General features: G+C 37.5%; 1 protein-coding gene and 2 long non-coding RNA genes across 4 annotated transcripts; all 3 read left to right on the forward strand.

Moving 5' to 3' along the window:
* The first annotated feature begins 6,481 nt into the window (after positions 1–6,481).
* LOC121262647 (pentatricopeptide repeat-containing protein At3g18970) lies at positions 6,482–9,421 on the forward strand. 2 transcript variants are annotated; one of them, XM_041165215.1, is made up of 3 exons: positions 6,490–6,630; positions 7,352–7,430; positions 7,521–9,421. In XM_041165215.1, the coding sequence occupies exon 3, from the start codon at positions 7,750–7,752 to the stop codon at positions 9,169–9,171; it is 1,422 nt and encodes a 473-aa protein (XP_041021149.1). In that variant the 5' UTR covers positions 6,490–6,630; positions 7,352–7,430; positions 7,521–7,749; the 3' UTR covers positions 9,172–9,421. The 2 variants fall into 2 exon arrangements, with proteins under 2 accessions (XP_041021150.1, XP_041021149.1); XM_041165216.1 differs by lacking the exon at positions 7,352–7,430 and having other exon boundaries at positions 6,482–6,630.
* LOC121262650 lies at positions 6,557–13,074 on the forward strand. Its single transcript, XR_005940152.1, has 3 exons — positions 6,557–6,567; positions 12,260–12,468; positions 13,016–13,074. It is a non-coding gene; the product is annotated as an uncharacterized LOC121262650 (long non-coding RNA).
* Positions 9,992–12,245, forward strand: LOC121262649. The gene is made up of 2 exons (XR_005940151.1): positions 9,992–10,221; positions 12,059–12,245. It is a non-coding gene; the product is annotated as an uncharacterized LOC121262649 (long non-coding RNA).
* Positions 13,075–15,411: the final 2,337 nt, after the last annotated feature.

Here is a 15,411-nt window from a genome sequence, read left to right on the forward strand (position 1 = left end):
CATTAAAGGAGCCATGGGTTGAATCCAAATGAGTCCAAAATTTTACTTTTTGATGCCATTGTGCTGGGGCATAAACAAAAGTTGCTAACTAAGGATTATTGAGAGGATCAAAGTAAACCAAAATAGAGATAGCATTAGCATTAATATGGACCGGTTCAATATCCACACCCGGTCGCCATAATAACAAAAGGCCTTATTTTTTTCCCGAGGCAGGGACGTGTACAAAAAGGTGAAAACCCAGACTATTTACAATAGTAGAGGTGCTATCATTAGACACCATGGTTTCCGACAAAAATATAATATCCAGATTAAAATTATTTATAAAAGCCCTTAAAATTCTGATTGCCTTAGGGCGGGCTAGACCCCTGCAATTCCAAATCAGGGACTTCATGGAAGAGTTGGAGGCATGGTAGAGCCCGCCTCGTCAGCTTTCTTGGATTTTCCAGGTAGTGATGTCTTGGATGAAGCTCTAGTGTATGGCTTTGAGCTTGCAGCTTTCTTTATTTTTTTAACCTTACCAACTGATAATCCTTTTGACTTGATAGAAAGTAACAACCCAGCCGCTTCTTTTTCTTCATCTCCAATATATATCTGTGAGTTATCTACCTCAATTATTTTTTGTACTTTTGTTCTTGGAGGATTTGAGCCTTTGTCTGCAGAAGGTGCCACCCTTTTATTGGGGATTAGTGAAGTTGAATTATCCAAAACACTTGCTTGAGGAACTACTTGTAGCGAAGACTCCACCAGACATATATTGGGACTACCGAGTGAGGACTGAGGACAACTGGGTGATAAGTAATAGTAGGAACAAAATCTAGTTGCTTTGGTTTTGGATCCAACGGGCTTGAAGCATTAAAAGGGGGGCCAGACTTCCATTTTTTTATTATGGGCCATACCTTCAAGTGGGCTTTTCGAACTCTCTGATTTCTCTCGTGGGCCCTGAAGGGAGATAGTAGTTGAGATCTGTTGTGAGTTATTGCTTCCCACCAACGAGATGCCAGTCAGATTAGTTCCCATAAAAACTTCAGCATTTGTCTTCAACCAACTGGATACCCATTCCTCAGTATTTATAGATGGAGAGAAGGTAAAGTTCGTCGAGTTTGTCCCCTTGAGATTACTGCAGAGGATCTGTTAGAGGTTGATATAGTACTCTGTATCTCTTGAGTGATTGATGGGGCGTGATTTGGTGGAGAGGAATTTACACCCAAAATCAATGAGGGATTTCCGGTTGTTGGAGAGCCATTTAATGCAGATTGGGAGTCACTGTAGGCTACAGTCGACGGAGCCATCCGATCCAGAGGGACTCCACCTGCAGCGACGCCGCTGAGAGCTTCACTGAGCCCGCCGTAATGAGTTTTGCTGAGGGCTCCGCTATGGGTTTCGCTGAGAGCTCCACAGAGTGCGTCGCTGAAGGTACCCCTGTGAGCATCACAAAAGAGGCCACTTTGAGCTCCCCTGAAAGTGCCACTGCAAGGGGCTGAGAACAACAGATTTGGCCCGGATTCCCTCTTCCTTGGCAACATCTGGGAGGCGAGTTGTATTTTCATTGGGTTTTGCTCTAAATTGTCTTTGGGTATTTCATTGTATTTGCCGCTTGCATCTACTTGCATCAGCTTGCCGCTTGCATCCATTTGATACTCAATTGAATTTGTGCTGGAAATAAGCTCATATGGGTAATTAACTCTAATTGGCTGTTTGGATGGGTAGTCTTTGAGAAATGTCCGATTATTAGTATGATGGAGATCCCAATTATTCCCCATTTTTCCTCTAACAAACGAATTTTCTCTAACAGAGAGGTCTTCTTCATTGATGACAGCTTTCCATTTTCCCTTTGAAATGTCTGTTGATTGTTTGCTTGAGGGGAGAAAAGGTAGGATAAGGGCCAATGAATCAAAGCCCCTGTTTTCCAGCATTTTAATGTCCGTGAAGTTCTTATTTTCTTGAGTCCTTTCTTCATCTAGAGAGAAATCCATGGATATTCTAGGAATATTTTCTTGACCTCGATGAATAGGATTGACTGCCATGAAAATAGGGGATTCTGCACGTAGCCAAGGCCCAAATGGCATTTGTTCTGTTTTAGTCTTTAGGGAATTGCAGAAAATTTGAGAGTGCCCGATCTTTCCACAGACATAACAAAAATCAGAAAGACGTTTATATTTAAAGGATACCCCTGTGCTAAAATTGTTTCCTCTTGGTTCCCATAATCCTTGCTTCAGAGGTTTAGTGATATCTAAATCCACCTTTATTCTGATGAATTTCTTACAGGCTAATCCAAAAAGAGGATCAACATCCACTCCTAGGAAAGTTCCAAGCGCATTTCCTATCTTGTAAGCATTTTTTTCTGTCATGTGATTTCTGGTAAGACCATGGATTTGTATGTGGAATGGTGATGTGCTGAGACGAATCTCTTTCCATGTGGTTTCAGTTGGGCAGTTTTTGAGGATGAGGAGATGCCCTTTGAAGTTCCAAGGAATTTGGCTTAGTATTCACTTTTTGTCCCCAGCATTTTGAAAAGTAAAGAGGAAAGTGTTTACATCAAGATCTTCTATGTGGAACTTGCTATGGAAGCTCTAAGCAGCTATGAAGGAAGCATGTATTGAGATTCTGTTCAGTGGTCGAGTCGCCACTGTTCTACCGATGAGAGCTAATTCGGGATCACCATTGGCAGGCTCATTTTCTAGGGATAGATTTAAACCTTCCCAAGAAAGAGCTTCTATTTGATGAATCAGCTGCTCCATATCCATAAAGAAAAGAAAAACAATTGAGACAGTAAGAGTGTGTAGAAGGTTGATGAGAGAAGAAGCACTACTGAGAGAGGCAGAGAGAACTCTAGGGGAGAGAGCGAGAACAACTTCGTATTCTAACTTATTTATGTATCAACTCTTAGAATTTTTAAATTAATCAATATATCTTATTAATTCATATATCATCATTTCATATTCCTTACCCTTCTATGCTCATAAAAGGATGCATTGAGAGTGATTTGTAATATAGAAGAAATTTGTGGTGAATAATATTGAGCTCCTAGATGGTTATTTTTTTATATTGCAAATTTTCAATGAAAAAAATTACTCTTCCCCCTCAAGTTGACCAATCCGTTTGTCCACTCAACAATTATTCATTTTTAACAATAGTCTGTTACTGTGTATGAGGACTCTCACCTTCATGCAACTGCTGACGCAATTACCGTCCTTTCTTTTCACACTTCCATTTTCATCCCTCCTCCACGTCTGTATGAGTTCGAAAATACTGATCATTAAATTTTTTCTGTTATTTTTCTTCTTTTATGACTCAAAAACATTTCTCTTAAGCGTGCCATAGTTAATTTTAGGAATTTATTGAATACTAGAAGAGGCAGCAGCATGCACAAAAATTGAAATAGGATATTGACTAATTCAGGCTCCAGAAAGCAACATCTCGTTTCTCGAGAGTGGGGGTTGTTTGAGCTTTGGCTCCGCCCTCCCTCCGCTCAACAAGCCATCATCAGCTCTGTCTATAGGTTTTTTTTCTAGTTTTTTCTCAAACTTTCTGGTGATAGCACCTAGATACTCTGATCTATCGTTTTCCGGCCTTCCACGACTGCCACGCGCCCCACCATCGGACTCCCCAACCGCCGATATGTCAGACCGTAGGAGAATATCGTCCAAATAATGGCGCTTGTGTCTCACACGCGACTCACAGTGAGCGTGAGTTCCACGCACCACCATGCTAGAAGGAGTCCTCTGCCGCCACGCGCGCAACCACCGGGGTCAGCAGCTTCGGCTCTCTCAAATTCGACTGTTCTTCTTTTTCCTAGTGTGGCATGTGATCTGCACGCGCCACCATAGCCGATGGCAGTCCTACGCCGGTGTATTGGTTTATCTGTAGGTTGCTATTCTCCTATGTTCCTATTTTCCCTAACCATTGATCAAGATAAAATGTCGGTGATAGTCTCCCTCAGTCGGACTAGATCAGCAAAATGCAGCACACTCCTTTCGACTGCGACTCTAACTCATAGTTTTTTAGTCTGTTTATCAAACAATGTAACCGCTTTTACGCGGTATCTCCTTTGCAGGACATGGGTTATAGTCAATCTTTTGATTCGAGAACCTTTTTATTTTTATTTTTTTATTTGCTGGTGTTGCTTTTTGCTTGTTTTGGGACGATTGTTGGGAACTCTCACCCCATGAAATCTTGTATCTCTGTAACCACTTAGTTTAATATATGATTTTCTTGAGAAAAAAAAATTGAAATATGATATTAAAATCTCGTTTGTTTTCACAACTATTCTCATATAATTTCATTTAATCATTAAAATTTATCAAATTCTCACATAAAATAAAATAAACAATTCAATTTTTTCAAATTCTAAAATAAAAATAATATTAAAAAAATATTCTAACAATATTTTATTCAAATTTTACCTTCAATTTCAACTCATCTCATCTCATCTGCGAAAACAAACGAAGCCAAAAGAGGCGGCACCCATTTCGGGATATTCAGAAGCAATAGCCAACACAATAATTGAGATAAGATCAAACAATAGGGAAATATTTGGCCTCATTTAGTTATATAGATGAGATTATATAAGATAAAAAAATTTGTAAATAATAGTAAAATAATTTATGAGTAGTAGAGAAATGATTTGAGTAAAAATTTTTATGAGATTTTGAAAAATGAGAGATAAAAAGTTGAATAAAAATATTATAAAGTTATAATATTGTTATAATATAATTTTTTCTTATTATTTTTATTTTAAAATTTAAAAAAATTAAATTATTTTTTATGTTTTATTTAAAAGTTTAAAATATTTATAATGATTCGATACCAGAGCCATTCAAAGTTTCGGTAGTTTATTTTTATATTAAATTCATTCAATTTTTGTCCCAAGGCTACCAAATGAGATTTTTGTGAAAAGTCAAATCCTAACTTGTTAGGATTTGCAAGAAATTTCAGGGGTATTTTGAAGATAGAAATTTATTTAGATGGTATGAAAAAAGAAGCATTGAATTAACAAAAGGTGAAGTGAGAGACATGGGCAGAGGAGGAAGACGGTGTTAGTGGTGAGCACTAACACGACTCTAACTTTTGTAGGTTCTGATCCGATTTTGGCTTCGACTTGTCGAAACAGAGTTTAATTTGGACTTTCTTTAAATTTTTTTTAGCTTCATATTTAACCTATTTTAAAAAAAAAAATTATAGGCTTTCAAATTTTATTTTTTTCAAAAAATTAAAAATTAAAACTAAATCATTCACTACTAATTTATTTTCATACTAATACCTAACTTATTTTTATAATATACTTATACTTTAGTCTCTAATTACATGCTATCATACTGTAGTTTACATATTATTTTTAGTATCTAATTACATGTTATTATATTTTAGTAAATTAATATATATTGTACATGATTATATTGAACTTATTTAAATATTAGCATCTAACTTATTTCTATATTTGATTATGTATTATAGTAATACTATGATGTTTACATATATTAAACTATCATTAGTATATTTATATTATAGTATAAGTACATTATCTTATAATAAATAGCTCATACTAATATATTATTGAATTTAACTATATAAGTTCTAATTATATAACTATATAAATATACTAGTATATATGATAAATATATAGGTAAATACATATTTTCATAACATATGTATAATATCAAAGTCAGAAGGTAAAGTCGGAGTTGGAGTTGGAGCATAAAGTTGGATTGGATCAAAGTCGAAGTGAGTCAAATGACACCTCTGACTCCGACTAAAAAATTAAAAAAAAAAAATCTAACTCCGAATCCATTTTGTCAGAGTCAAATTTTTGAACTTTTGCTCAGCCTTAACAATGTGTTTGATTTTAAAATTAAAAATGATATTTACAGTCATAGGGAGTACAAGTTTCGCGCACTCCCTTTAAAAAAATGTAAATCTTGGATCCATAAGATCACATGAAAAAATTATTTTTTAGTGGTGGATCTCATTTTTTTCAAAATAAATACACGAGATTTACACTCTAAAATTGTATCTAACGTTACTCTTTTAAAATGGACAAACATCCTGTATTTTTTTTTTTTTTTATCTACCATAAGAAATAATAAAATACTAAGATGAGAAATTTGTGAATATTAATAAGTTAATTTGTAAATAGTAGTAAAATAGTTAGAATTAAGATAATTTATGGGTTTTTAGAAAAAGAGAGAAAAAAAGTGGAATAAAAATATTATAAAGTTAAAATATTGTTAGAATATTATTTTTTAATATTATTTTGTTTGGAGGTTTAAAATTTTAAAATATTTTTTGTGTTTTGTTTGTGAGTTTGAAAAAATTATAATGATTAAATAATGTCTAGATAAAAAATTTAAAAATTTAAAATTAAATAATATTTATATTTAAATAATATTTTAATGTCGAAATAAAATAAAATGTGATACGATAAGAAAATAGAGAGATTCGTAAAATCAAACGGGATCTTTGTCTCATCGGTTGGCGTAAAACCTCACGTTTACACCGGGTCCGGTCTAAAGAGGGACCCTAATCAGAAACCACATCTTCCCTTCTCTAAAAACAGGCCGAACGCTGCAAGTCTGAACTCCTACGTCTTCAACCCTAACAGTAAGTCCCGACACGTTCCAGCCACCATAAACTGTTAGCTCTCTCTCTCTCTCTCTCTCTCTCTCTCTCTCTCTCTCTCTCTCTGTGTTTACACCTGACGTTGTTTATTTTATCGAAAATGGAGATGGGGAGAGAAGAGAGAAACTGCCGAGAGAGAAGTGATAGGAAGAAAAGAGTTTCTGGATCATTTTATTCACTCAAGGAGTACATCTATTTATACAAGTGCTAGAGCTGTAGCCTGTAGCTCTTTGCTATCAAACCGACGGAATCCTATAGCTAATTACAATTGGTTAACAACTGAAACTAACATCAATAGAATCATGTTGTTTCAATTTCTCAGCCACCCTTGGCCACTCATCCCGTTTACTGCCCTCCTCCTCATCTCGCTATTTCCTCTCCGTTCCACTCTTTTTTTGTTTTTGGAGTTTTATGATTAATGAACACTGCTAGTTGATTTTGGGATTGATCCGATTGTAATGGGTTTTATACTTTAGGATAAATTTCGAATTTTGGGATTTGATGAGTTCGGTTTGTGCACAGCCCTATGTGGATCATTTTGTGTAACATAAAACTGATTAAATGATAATCAAATTGGGGCCAGTTTGTGTTACATAAACCTGATTATTGTTGCGTACTTATTTGGACCAAGGAAAACAAACATGGGCATGTGCTTGCTGCTGCTAATACTATCCTGCTAAATTCTTTCTTACTATGTTTTATTGTGACATTGTTTTAAACTTTTCTAATGTCACAGAGTAAGAAAGATAGGCCAAACAGCCGAACTACATTTAACACTCAGTTTCAGAGTTTCCATGAACAGATAAACAAACAATGTCAGTTCTGTTTGGTTTGTAAGAAAGAATTTAGAAAAGTTTAAACCTCTATTTTTTTCTATTTACAATATTTTTTTACATCTTACTTAGGTGCAAGTGACTTGAGGAAGGGTAATGGCATCACCTGATGACGAGGCTGATGGCTTGCCACAATGGGTTTGACAAGGATGAACCAATTTCATATGCTGTTTTGCCAATTCAATGGAGACAGGGAGAGAGACAATTATTATTTTGAAGCGATATTGGTGGCAGTCTTGTGTTTTTTCTTCCCCGACTTCAAGTCTTCGGCCTCTCTCCAATTCCAACAAGCACCAACCACATGCCCTTCCTTCCACGACTCTCTTGTCTCTCCCTCTTAAACCAAAACACACCGAAAACCATCCGACACGTCAAACAAATCCATGCCCAGTTGATCACTAACGCACTCAAAGTACCCTCTCTTTTGGCCAAGCTCATGGAACAATACTGTTTCCTTTCATCATCCCCACATGCCCATTTGATACTTGAACACTTTGGCTATGCAAACCTGTTCCTCTTAAACACTTTGATACGTTGTACTCAACCTAAAGACTCCATTCTTGTCTTTGCAAATTGGGTTTCCAAGGGAAAGCTGGCATTCGATGATTTTACGTATACTTTTGTTCTTGGAGCTTGTGCTAGAGCTCCTGCACTATCAACATTGTGGGAAGGGAGACAAATACACGGGCAAGTTTTGAAACATGGAGGAATATCAAATATTTTGGTGCAAACCACAATGATATATTTTTATGCTAATAACAAGGATGTTCTCTCGGCACGAATGGTGTTTGATGAAATGGTGGTGAGAAGTTATGTTACATGGAATACAATGATTACCGGGTATTGTTCCCAAAGAGAAATTTCTAAGGAATGTGCTCGTGACGCATTGGCCTTGTTTCGGCAAATGTTGGATGATGGTTGTGGAGTGAAACCTACTGATACTACCATGGTTTGTATTCTTTCCGTGGCTGCTCAATTGGGTGTGTTGGAAACAGGGACTTGTGTTCATGGGTATATAGAGAAGACGATTTGTGTTCCAGAAAATGATGTGTTTATTGGAACTGGTTTGGTTGATATGTATTCAAAGTGTGGGTGCCTTGAGAGTGCTTTATCCGTTTTCAGGAGAATGAATGAGAGGAATGTGTTAACTTGGACGGCAATGGCTACTGGACTAGCTATCCATGGGAGAGGAAAGGAAGCATTGGAGCTTTTAGATGTAATGTGGGCTTATGGTGTTAGGCCTAATGGAGTGACTTGTACTAGCTTGTTATTTGCTTGTTGCCATGTGGGGCTTGTCGAAGAAGGTCTTCATTTGTTTGACAAGATGAAGAGTAAGTTTGGTGTCATACCTGGAATGCAACATTATGGCTGCATAGTCGATCTTCTTGGTCGGGCTGGGCACTTGAAAGAAGCGTATGAATTTATCAGGGGGATGCCAATTGAACCCGATGCCATATTGTGGAGGAGTTTGCTAAGTGCTTGCAAAGTTCATGGGGATGTTGCAACGGGTGAGAAGGTGGGGAAGCTTCTCCTCCAGCTACATTCGGAGAAGAGTGCTGTGGATTTGGTTTTGAGGGGTGAAGACTATGTAGCTTTGTCAAATGTTTATGCTTCAGCAGAAAGGTGGGAGGATATGGAGACGGTGAGACAGAAGATGAAGATTAAGCGGATAGAGAACAAACCTGGTTGTAGTTCAATCCAAACCATGAGCAATCCTCTCTAGGGTGGGTTGTAGATTTTAAACTTGGTAGCAAGTAAGGGACGGGCATATGGAAGTAAGTAAAAGGAATTCATCAGTGAGCTCATAGATGAAAGATGCAGAGAGAAGAAATTATGGAAATGAAAATCTGACTCAAATGGCAAAAGCCAAAAGGGTGCTATATAAACCAGAAGATTCATATGGTGCATGTTTATACTTTTAATTTTTAAAAACTTTGATGAATTCTCGTTGTAACCATTTGGATGTTTGAACATATGTCAATGATTTCATCTGGGGAAAGACACTTTATTTCTTTGAATATCACTCTCTTTTTATTTTTGCAATGTCAAAGCACTGGCATTGGCCTCCCCATATTTATTGCCAGAATTTAGTAAAAACAATATCTATATTTTAACTACGCACTTTCCCAAAACCCCCCTACTAGTCACTATCTATGAGTTCTTCTACGGATCAACCACTGTTCACGGCTGATTCGTAGCACACCGTAGCTGGCAAATTTTTATTTTTATTTATTTATTTATTCTCTCTCTCTCTCTCTCTCTCTCTAAACGCTCGTTTTACCCAAACAAATACCCAAATTCGAAATCCCACGTAGAAGCACATCCCGCGTCGCCCAGCACCTGCCCCTCCTGCCCAGCTCCTCCCTCGCGTCGCCTCCCTCTGCCCAGCGCCACCCCGCGACGCCGTCCCTTTGTTCAGTGCCACCTCGTTTAGCTCCCCCGTCTGCCCAGCACAGCCACTCCCCGCAAGGTCATTGAACAGTGTCGCACCTGAAAACCCCATTCTTCTTCTCTGTGAATCCCTTAAGTTTCCTCAAAAAACCCACATATATTCTTCTTCTTCTCTGTGAATCGCGGAGTGGCGCTGACGAAGTTGAAAACCCAGCATTCTGAATCTGCTTCTCTGTGAATTGTGGAACTCAGGATCTATAGATTTTTCCTTTATTTTTTCCCCTTACCTGAAACATGCATTTTATGCGTAGAAGAGGCCATTTCGAGCACCCTGGGTCTCCAGTTCATAGCTGTTTCGTCGCCCTCTTGCCCAGCTTCATAGGTAATTTTTTCCTTCTGTATTATGGTTTCCACTACCATTTTTTCCTTTTGTATTACGGTTTTTGCTATGGTACATGAGAGAGGTGAAAGGAGACGAGTTTATTTGTGTTATGGATTTTGTGAGATGGGTATTGCAAATTTTGGGGCTTAGGGCATGGAGATGCTTGCAAATTTTCAGAATTTCACATTCATGCTATCTGTGGTATTATATCTGGAAAACCCACTTGATTTCACTATTCAATGAGTATGTGAGGGAAGAAACCAACATTAATCTTGAATGCCGTCTCTATGTCTCAAAATTGGGAGTAATCTTGAATTTATTTCCATTGAAGCTGTGATATGCATTACCTAGAGAAGAAGAAAACAATATTACTTAAAAAAAGATAGCAAGAAACTAGGTGAATGCATTAAAAATGACATTGTTTAAAATAAAATCAACTGCACATCGGCTTTAGATATAGGTCAAGACATAAAAGAGCTCAAAAGGCTTACAGTAGGGAAAGTGTCATTTGAAGATTGTGATCTGTTGACATGATCATTAGGGTGCACAAACTTTTCACCACGCTTATGGCCAATGATCTTAGCTGCTCTGTTTCCAATGACCTAGAATAGTACATCATTACAACATAAATTTAAAAATAAAAACCATATTCATGAACAAACACAAGAAGTAAAGAATTTTTATACCCAGCATACTTGATTGTAAAGATATGTGCTGAAAAAGATGAATATCTATATGCTTTATCAATAGAGAACACCGTATCTTCACCTCCCTGAACTTAGAAGCACTTGCTAGGATGCTAGAATGGGCCACATATTTTCCTTCATTGGCATGTCAAATCTCTTGAATGAGTCTTTGTGGAGAGGCTATATGTCTATCTTTCTAGAGATTATATATCTATCTTAAACTCAGTATGCCCTGTGGTGCAGTTTGTGGAGATTATGTTGTTTTACGGATTTTTGTACTTTCTGGAGAGGCTATATGTCTATCTTTCTGGAGATTATGTTGTTTTAATTTTTGTACCTCTTGGAGAGGGTTTTTGGTAGCATGTCTCTCGGATGCCCCTTTATTCAAAAACAACTTAGGGAGCATGACTATATTATAGGTCCTATCCATGATTTGCTTATATCATTAGTTTCCATCAGACTGGTTTAGGGGCATCATGTCTCTATTGTAAAAACACAATGGTCATTATCACAAAGGGCAAAAAAAGTTTAATTCATTAAATGATTTCTTTAATAATTAAAAAAAAAAAACTAGATGATCAGGCATTGGCCCATGTTAAACGTTATCATGTGAACTTGAGAGTGGACATGACACATATATTCCATGAAAGTATAATGGACATGTTCTATAACCCCCATAGCTTCCATGCTCTACTACTATATTACATCCACCACCCCCCCCCCCCCCCCCCCCCCCCCCCCTCCTCGATATGTTACTCCGCTGCTATGTTAATTTACCTATTTCTCTACCAGTTACAGCCACTTACCAGTAATGAAACTGCTACAGTGAACACTGCTGCTCATTTCCTACCCCATTTATATGGTAGATACCACCTGGCCCGTATCATGACTTTGGGATTTTATGATCACATTATTTATAGCATAAAATTTTCAAATCAACCATTTTTTTGTTGTGTCTGTTCTAATTTTCCTCAAATCAACCATTTATAGCCTAGATACCACCTGAACCATTTTTTTTGGGATGTGAACAGGCAAGTAGCTAATTTTCCTTTTCTGTTTTGGTTCCTATTTGAACAGTTATAAGCATTTTGTAACTTCTATGTCCATCTGTCACTGGTGCAGATTTATTGATATAATTTCCCGTTTCATAGTCTGTGAATGGCAGGTATAGCTTGAGCTACATCCCTTTCGTGAGGTCCATGGTTTCAAAGGTCGTGGTTTCCTGTTTTGATACTGATTTTTAGAGCGATGTACACCATATACAAGAGACCATGATGTAATCCATTCAAGAACTTCTTAACATGATCACCCTATGTGCGATTTTTGCAAGCTGATGCACACAGGGAGTCTAGAGCTGCAGAATTGAGATTTGTGTATGCTGGACTGAGATTGTGATCAACTTTACCTAATTTCCTATGTTAATTGAAATTGAGCTGTTATTGAACTATGTAGTCTTTTCACCTAGGCCGTTGAACTCCATTGAAACCAACTCCACTTTTGCATGTTGACAAGGTACATTTGCTGAAATTGTGGTGATCGTTAATGGAGATGTATATTATCTGTGGAAGAAATGTTTATTTTATCTCCTCTTAGAAGAATTTATAGCTAAATTTATAGCAATGAATTTGAGGTCTTTTTGTGTGAAATGATATTAATGAGCTGATCTTGGAGATCCTCTCAGTAACATGTTGAAGATAATAATGGAGACAAAGCATATGAGGATCTATCATTGGTTGAATAGAGAGGCAAAATATTAGAGCCTATTCACAGAATGCTCAAAGAGTAGTAGTGTCGTCTCCCTCCGACGTCGGATTGCTAAAATCGGTTTCTATGAAGTTGTTCAAACATCAATGCACTGATCCATGTGAAAAATGCAGAGTGATAGGGAGCTGTATGGTGATGTGCTGCTTTGTTGGTAGTTGATCTATACCTACCCAATTCAATTCATTTGCATATTATTTAGTTCCAAGCTAGTATGACCAATCCATGACATTGAAAGGATATCACTTTGCTATTAATTGAAGATATTGGCCACTAGAAAAATTATAGCTTATATACCGTTTGTTAGCTAGAAGTGCTGGTCCAGTTCTTTCTCATTACCTTCTAAGAAAAGATGTGCTAGACTAAGATATGATTGGCTGAACAAGCATAATTTATGAGAGTGAAATCAAACAAGTTGGCTTCTTTCTTTTGCAAATTGCAATCCATCTAATCCTCTACCATCGCCTGGACTTGATTCTTTGATAGATGATATCCAAGTAGAAAGAATCAACCAAATTAAGATCATCTTCAATGCCAAAAATTCTTTTTTCAAGGTACTGGTGGTGATTTTAGACTACCAAGTTTGATTGATTGTGGTTGGTTTGTTGGCATAGCAACTTTATTCTAAGTTATTCTTTTACCTCATTAAGCTACCTCTCACGCAAAAACCAAAAACCAAGCCAATTATATTTTTATTTCCTTCTTGCGTACCTAAAAACCTTTAAAAACCACACACAAAAAAAAAAAAAAAAAAAAAAAAACTCATTAAAGCAGTCCGGAGTACAATTACAGAGTTCATTTCCATCACTTTTCTGCAAATATGTCAAAAAAAGCCCTAGAATTCACTTCAAACAGACATTGAAACTGCTAATAACCATACCATAGATTGCTTCAGGAACCTTACAAAAACAATTGAAGACAAACAGGTTCCTAAGCAACTATTCACGACAGAACATGAGCTTGGTTTCAAAAGATTCATAAAACAACAAACAGACACCAAAAGTCAAAATTTTAAATAAATCGATTCCTTAGAAGGAAGATTATACAATAACTGAAAAAAAAAAAAAAAAAAAGAACTTCAATGTAACAATACATTAAGCTAAAGCCTATTCAATTCATCATAGCTCCTTCAAAATGCAATTTTTTTTTTTTTAATTGAAGACAACGATACTCCACGAAAATTGTACCTCATCTTAACTAAAAACAGAAGAAAACCAAAATTTTCTTCAATACACAATCCACAACAACGCAATCCAGTCAAATTGTTAACAATTCGCACAAGCTTGCTACGAATCCTCACTCCAAGTACTGTAGCACTTGCAAATACCGAGGAGCCCATTTCTTTGAAAAGCTCGACATGGCAAACAAAGCTTACTAAATCAGCTGGTATTTATACGCAACTTCAAACATCAACCTCCCCAATTTCTTCCAAAAATCCAAGATGAACAGCGACGAGGAAAAGATCAAACGGTTGGGGCGGCGCGAAATTCTCATTGCATGGAGAGGCACGGTGACGTTCCTCGAATGGGTATGTGATCTCAACGATATTCTCGACCCGGCAAACTTTTGTGGAGACCCATCGATCAAGATAAAGTCAGGCTTCTACGACTTGTACACCAAGAAAGAGGAGAACTGCAAGTATTGCTCATTCTCAGCCCGTGAACAAAGAATCGGGAGAATTTCCGATAGGGAAATCACATGGATGAGCCGATGAGGATGAAGGGAGGGAGGATGAACAAAGGATCTAGCAATGGAGGGGGTGTTGGGCAGAGGGAGGGTCGACGGCGACGGGGCAACTTTGCAGAGGATGGGCGACGTTGGGGGTGGGGAGAGAATGGGCGATGCGGGGGTAGGGGTGGGGGAGAGGTGGGCGACGCGGGGGGTGAGGGTGGGCGACGTGGGGGTTGGGGGAGATGATGGAAGAATTTCAAATGGGTGAGGGTTTTCGGTGGGCGGCAAGTATCAACTGTGAGGAGAAGGGGAAAATTTTTTTTCTTTGACACGTAGGGTGTGCCTTGGCTGATGCCAAGACTAAGAGTACGTTTGGATATCAAATCCATCTCAACTTATCATTACAATTTTTTTAAATTCTAACACAAAATATAATAAACAATTCAACTTTTTCAAATCTTAAAATAATATTCTAACAATATTTTATTTAATTTTTAACTTTCAACTCAACTCAGTTTAACATCTAAATGCAACCTAAATATTGTCAAAAGAAATATTTTTGGGAGCAGCCACTATTTCGTTGCATCCGGCGCACACCTGACGTGGGCAGTAAACGCACCGTTTCATTAAGTGAGTTGAGAGTGAGAGGCATCCGAGAGAGAGAACTGATGGATGAGAGAGAGAGAGAGACGATGGGGGATGAGAGAGACATCTGATGAGAGATAGAGTCGAGGAGAGAGACTCTGATGAGAGAGAGTCGAGGAGAGAGAGATCTGATGAGAGAGAGTCGAGGAGAGAGAGATCTGATGAGAGAGAGAGTCGAGGAGAGAGAGAGAGAGATGGCGAGAGAGAGAGACGCTGGAGAGAGAGCTGATGAGAGAGAGAGAGAGAGAGAGAGGGGTAGAAGTTCTGGTACGTTTTGCACAAAAAACAAAAGTATATACATAACGTGTGCTACGGATCAGCTGTGAACAGTGGTTGATCTGTAGCACAGCTCTTGTCAAAATCGTCTCTTCCTAACAGTAATATTTGTTTTTAAACATCGTTTGTTCAATAGTCAGATTTAGAAAAA

The sequence above is a fragment of the Juglans microcarpa x Juglans regia genome, chromosome 4S, assembly GCF_004785595.1.
Source record: "Juglans microcarpa x Juglans regia isolate MS1-56 chromosome 4S, Jm3101_v1.0, whole genome shotgun sequence".
Taxonomy (NCBI): Eukaryota; Viridiplantae; Streptophyta; class Magnoliopsida; order Fagales; family Juglandaceae; genus Juglans; species Juglans microcarpa x Juglans regia.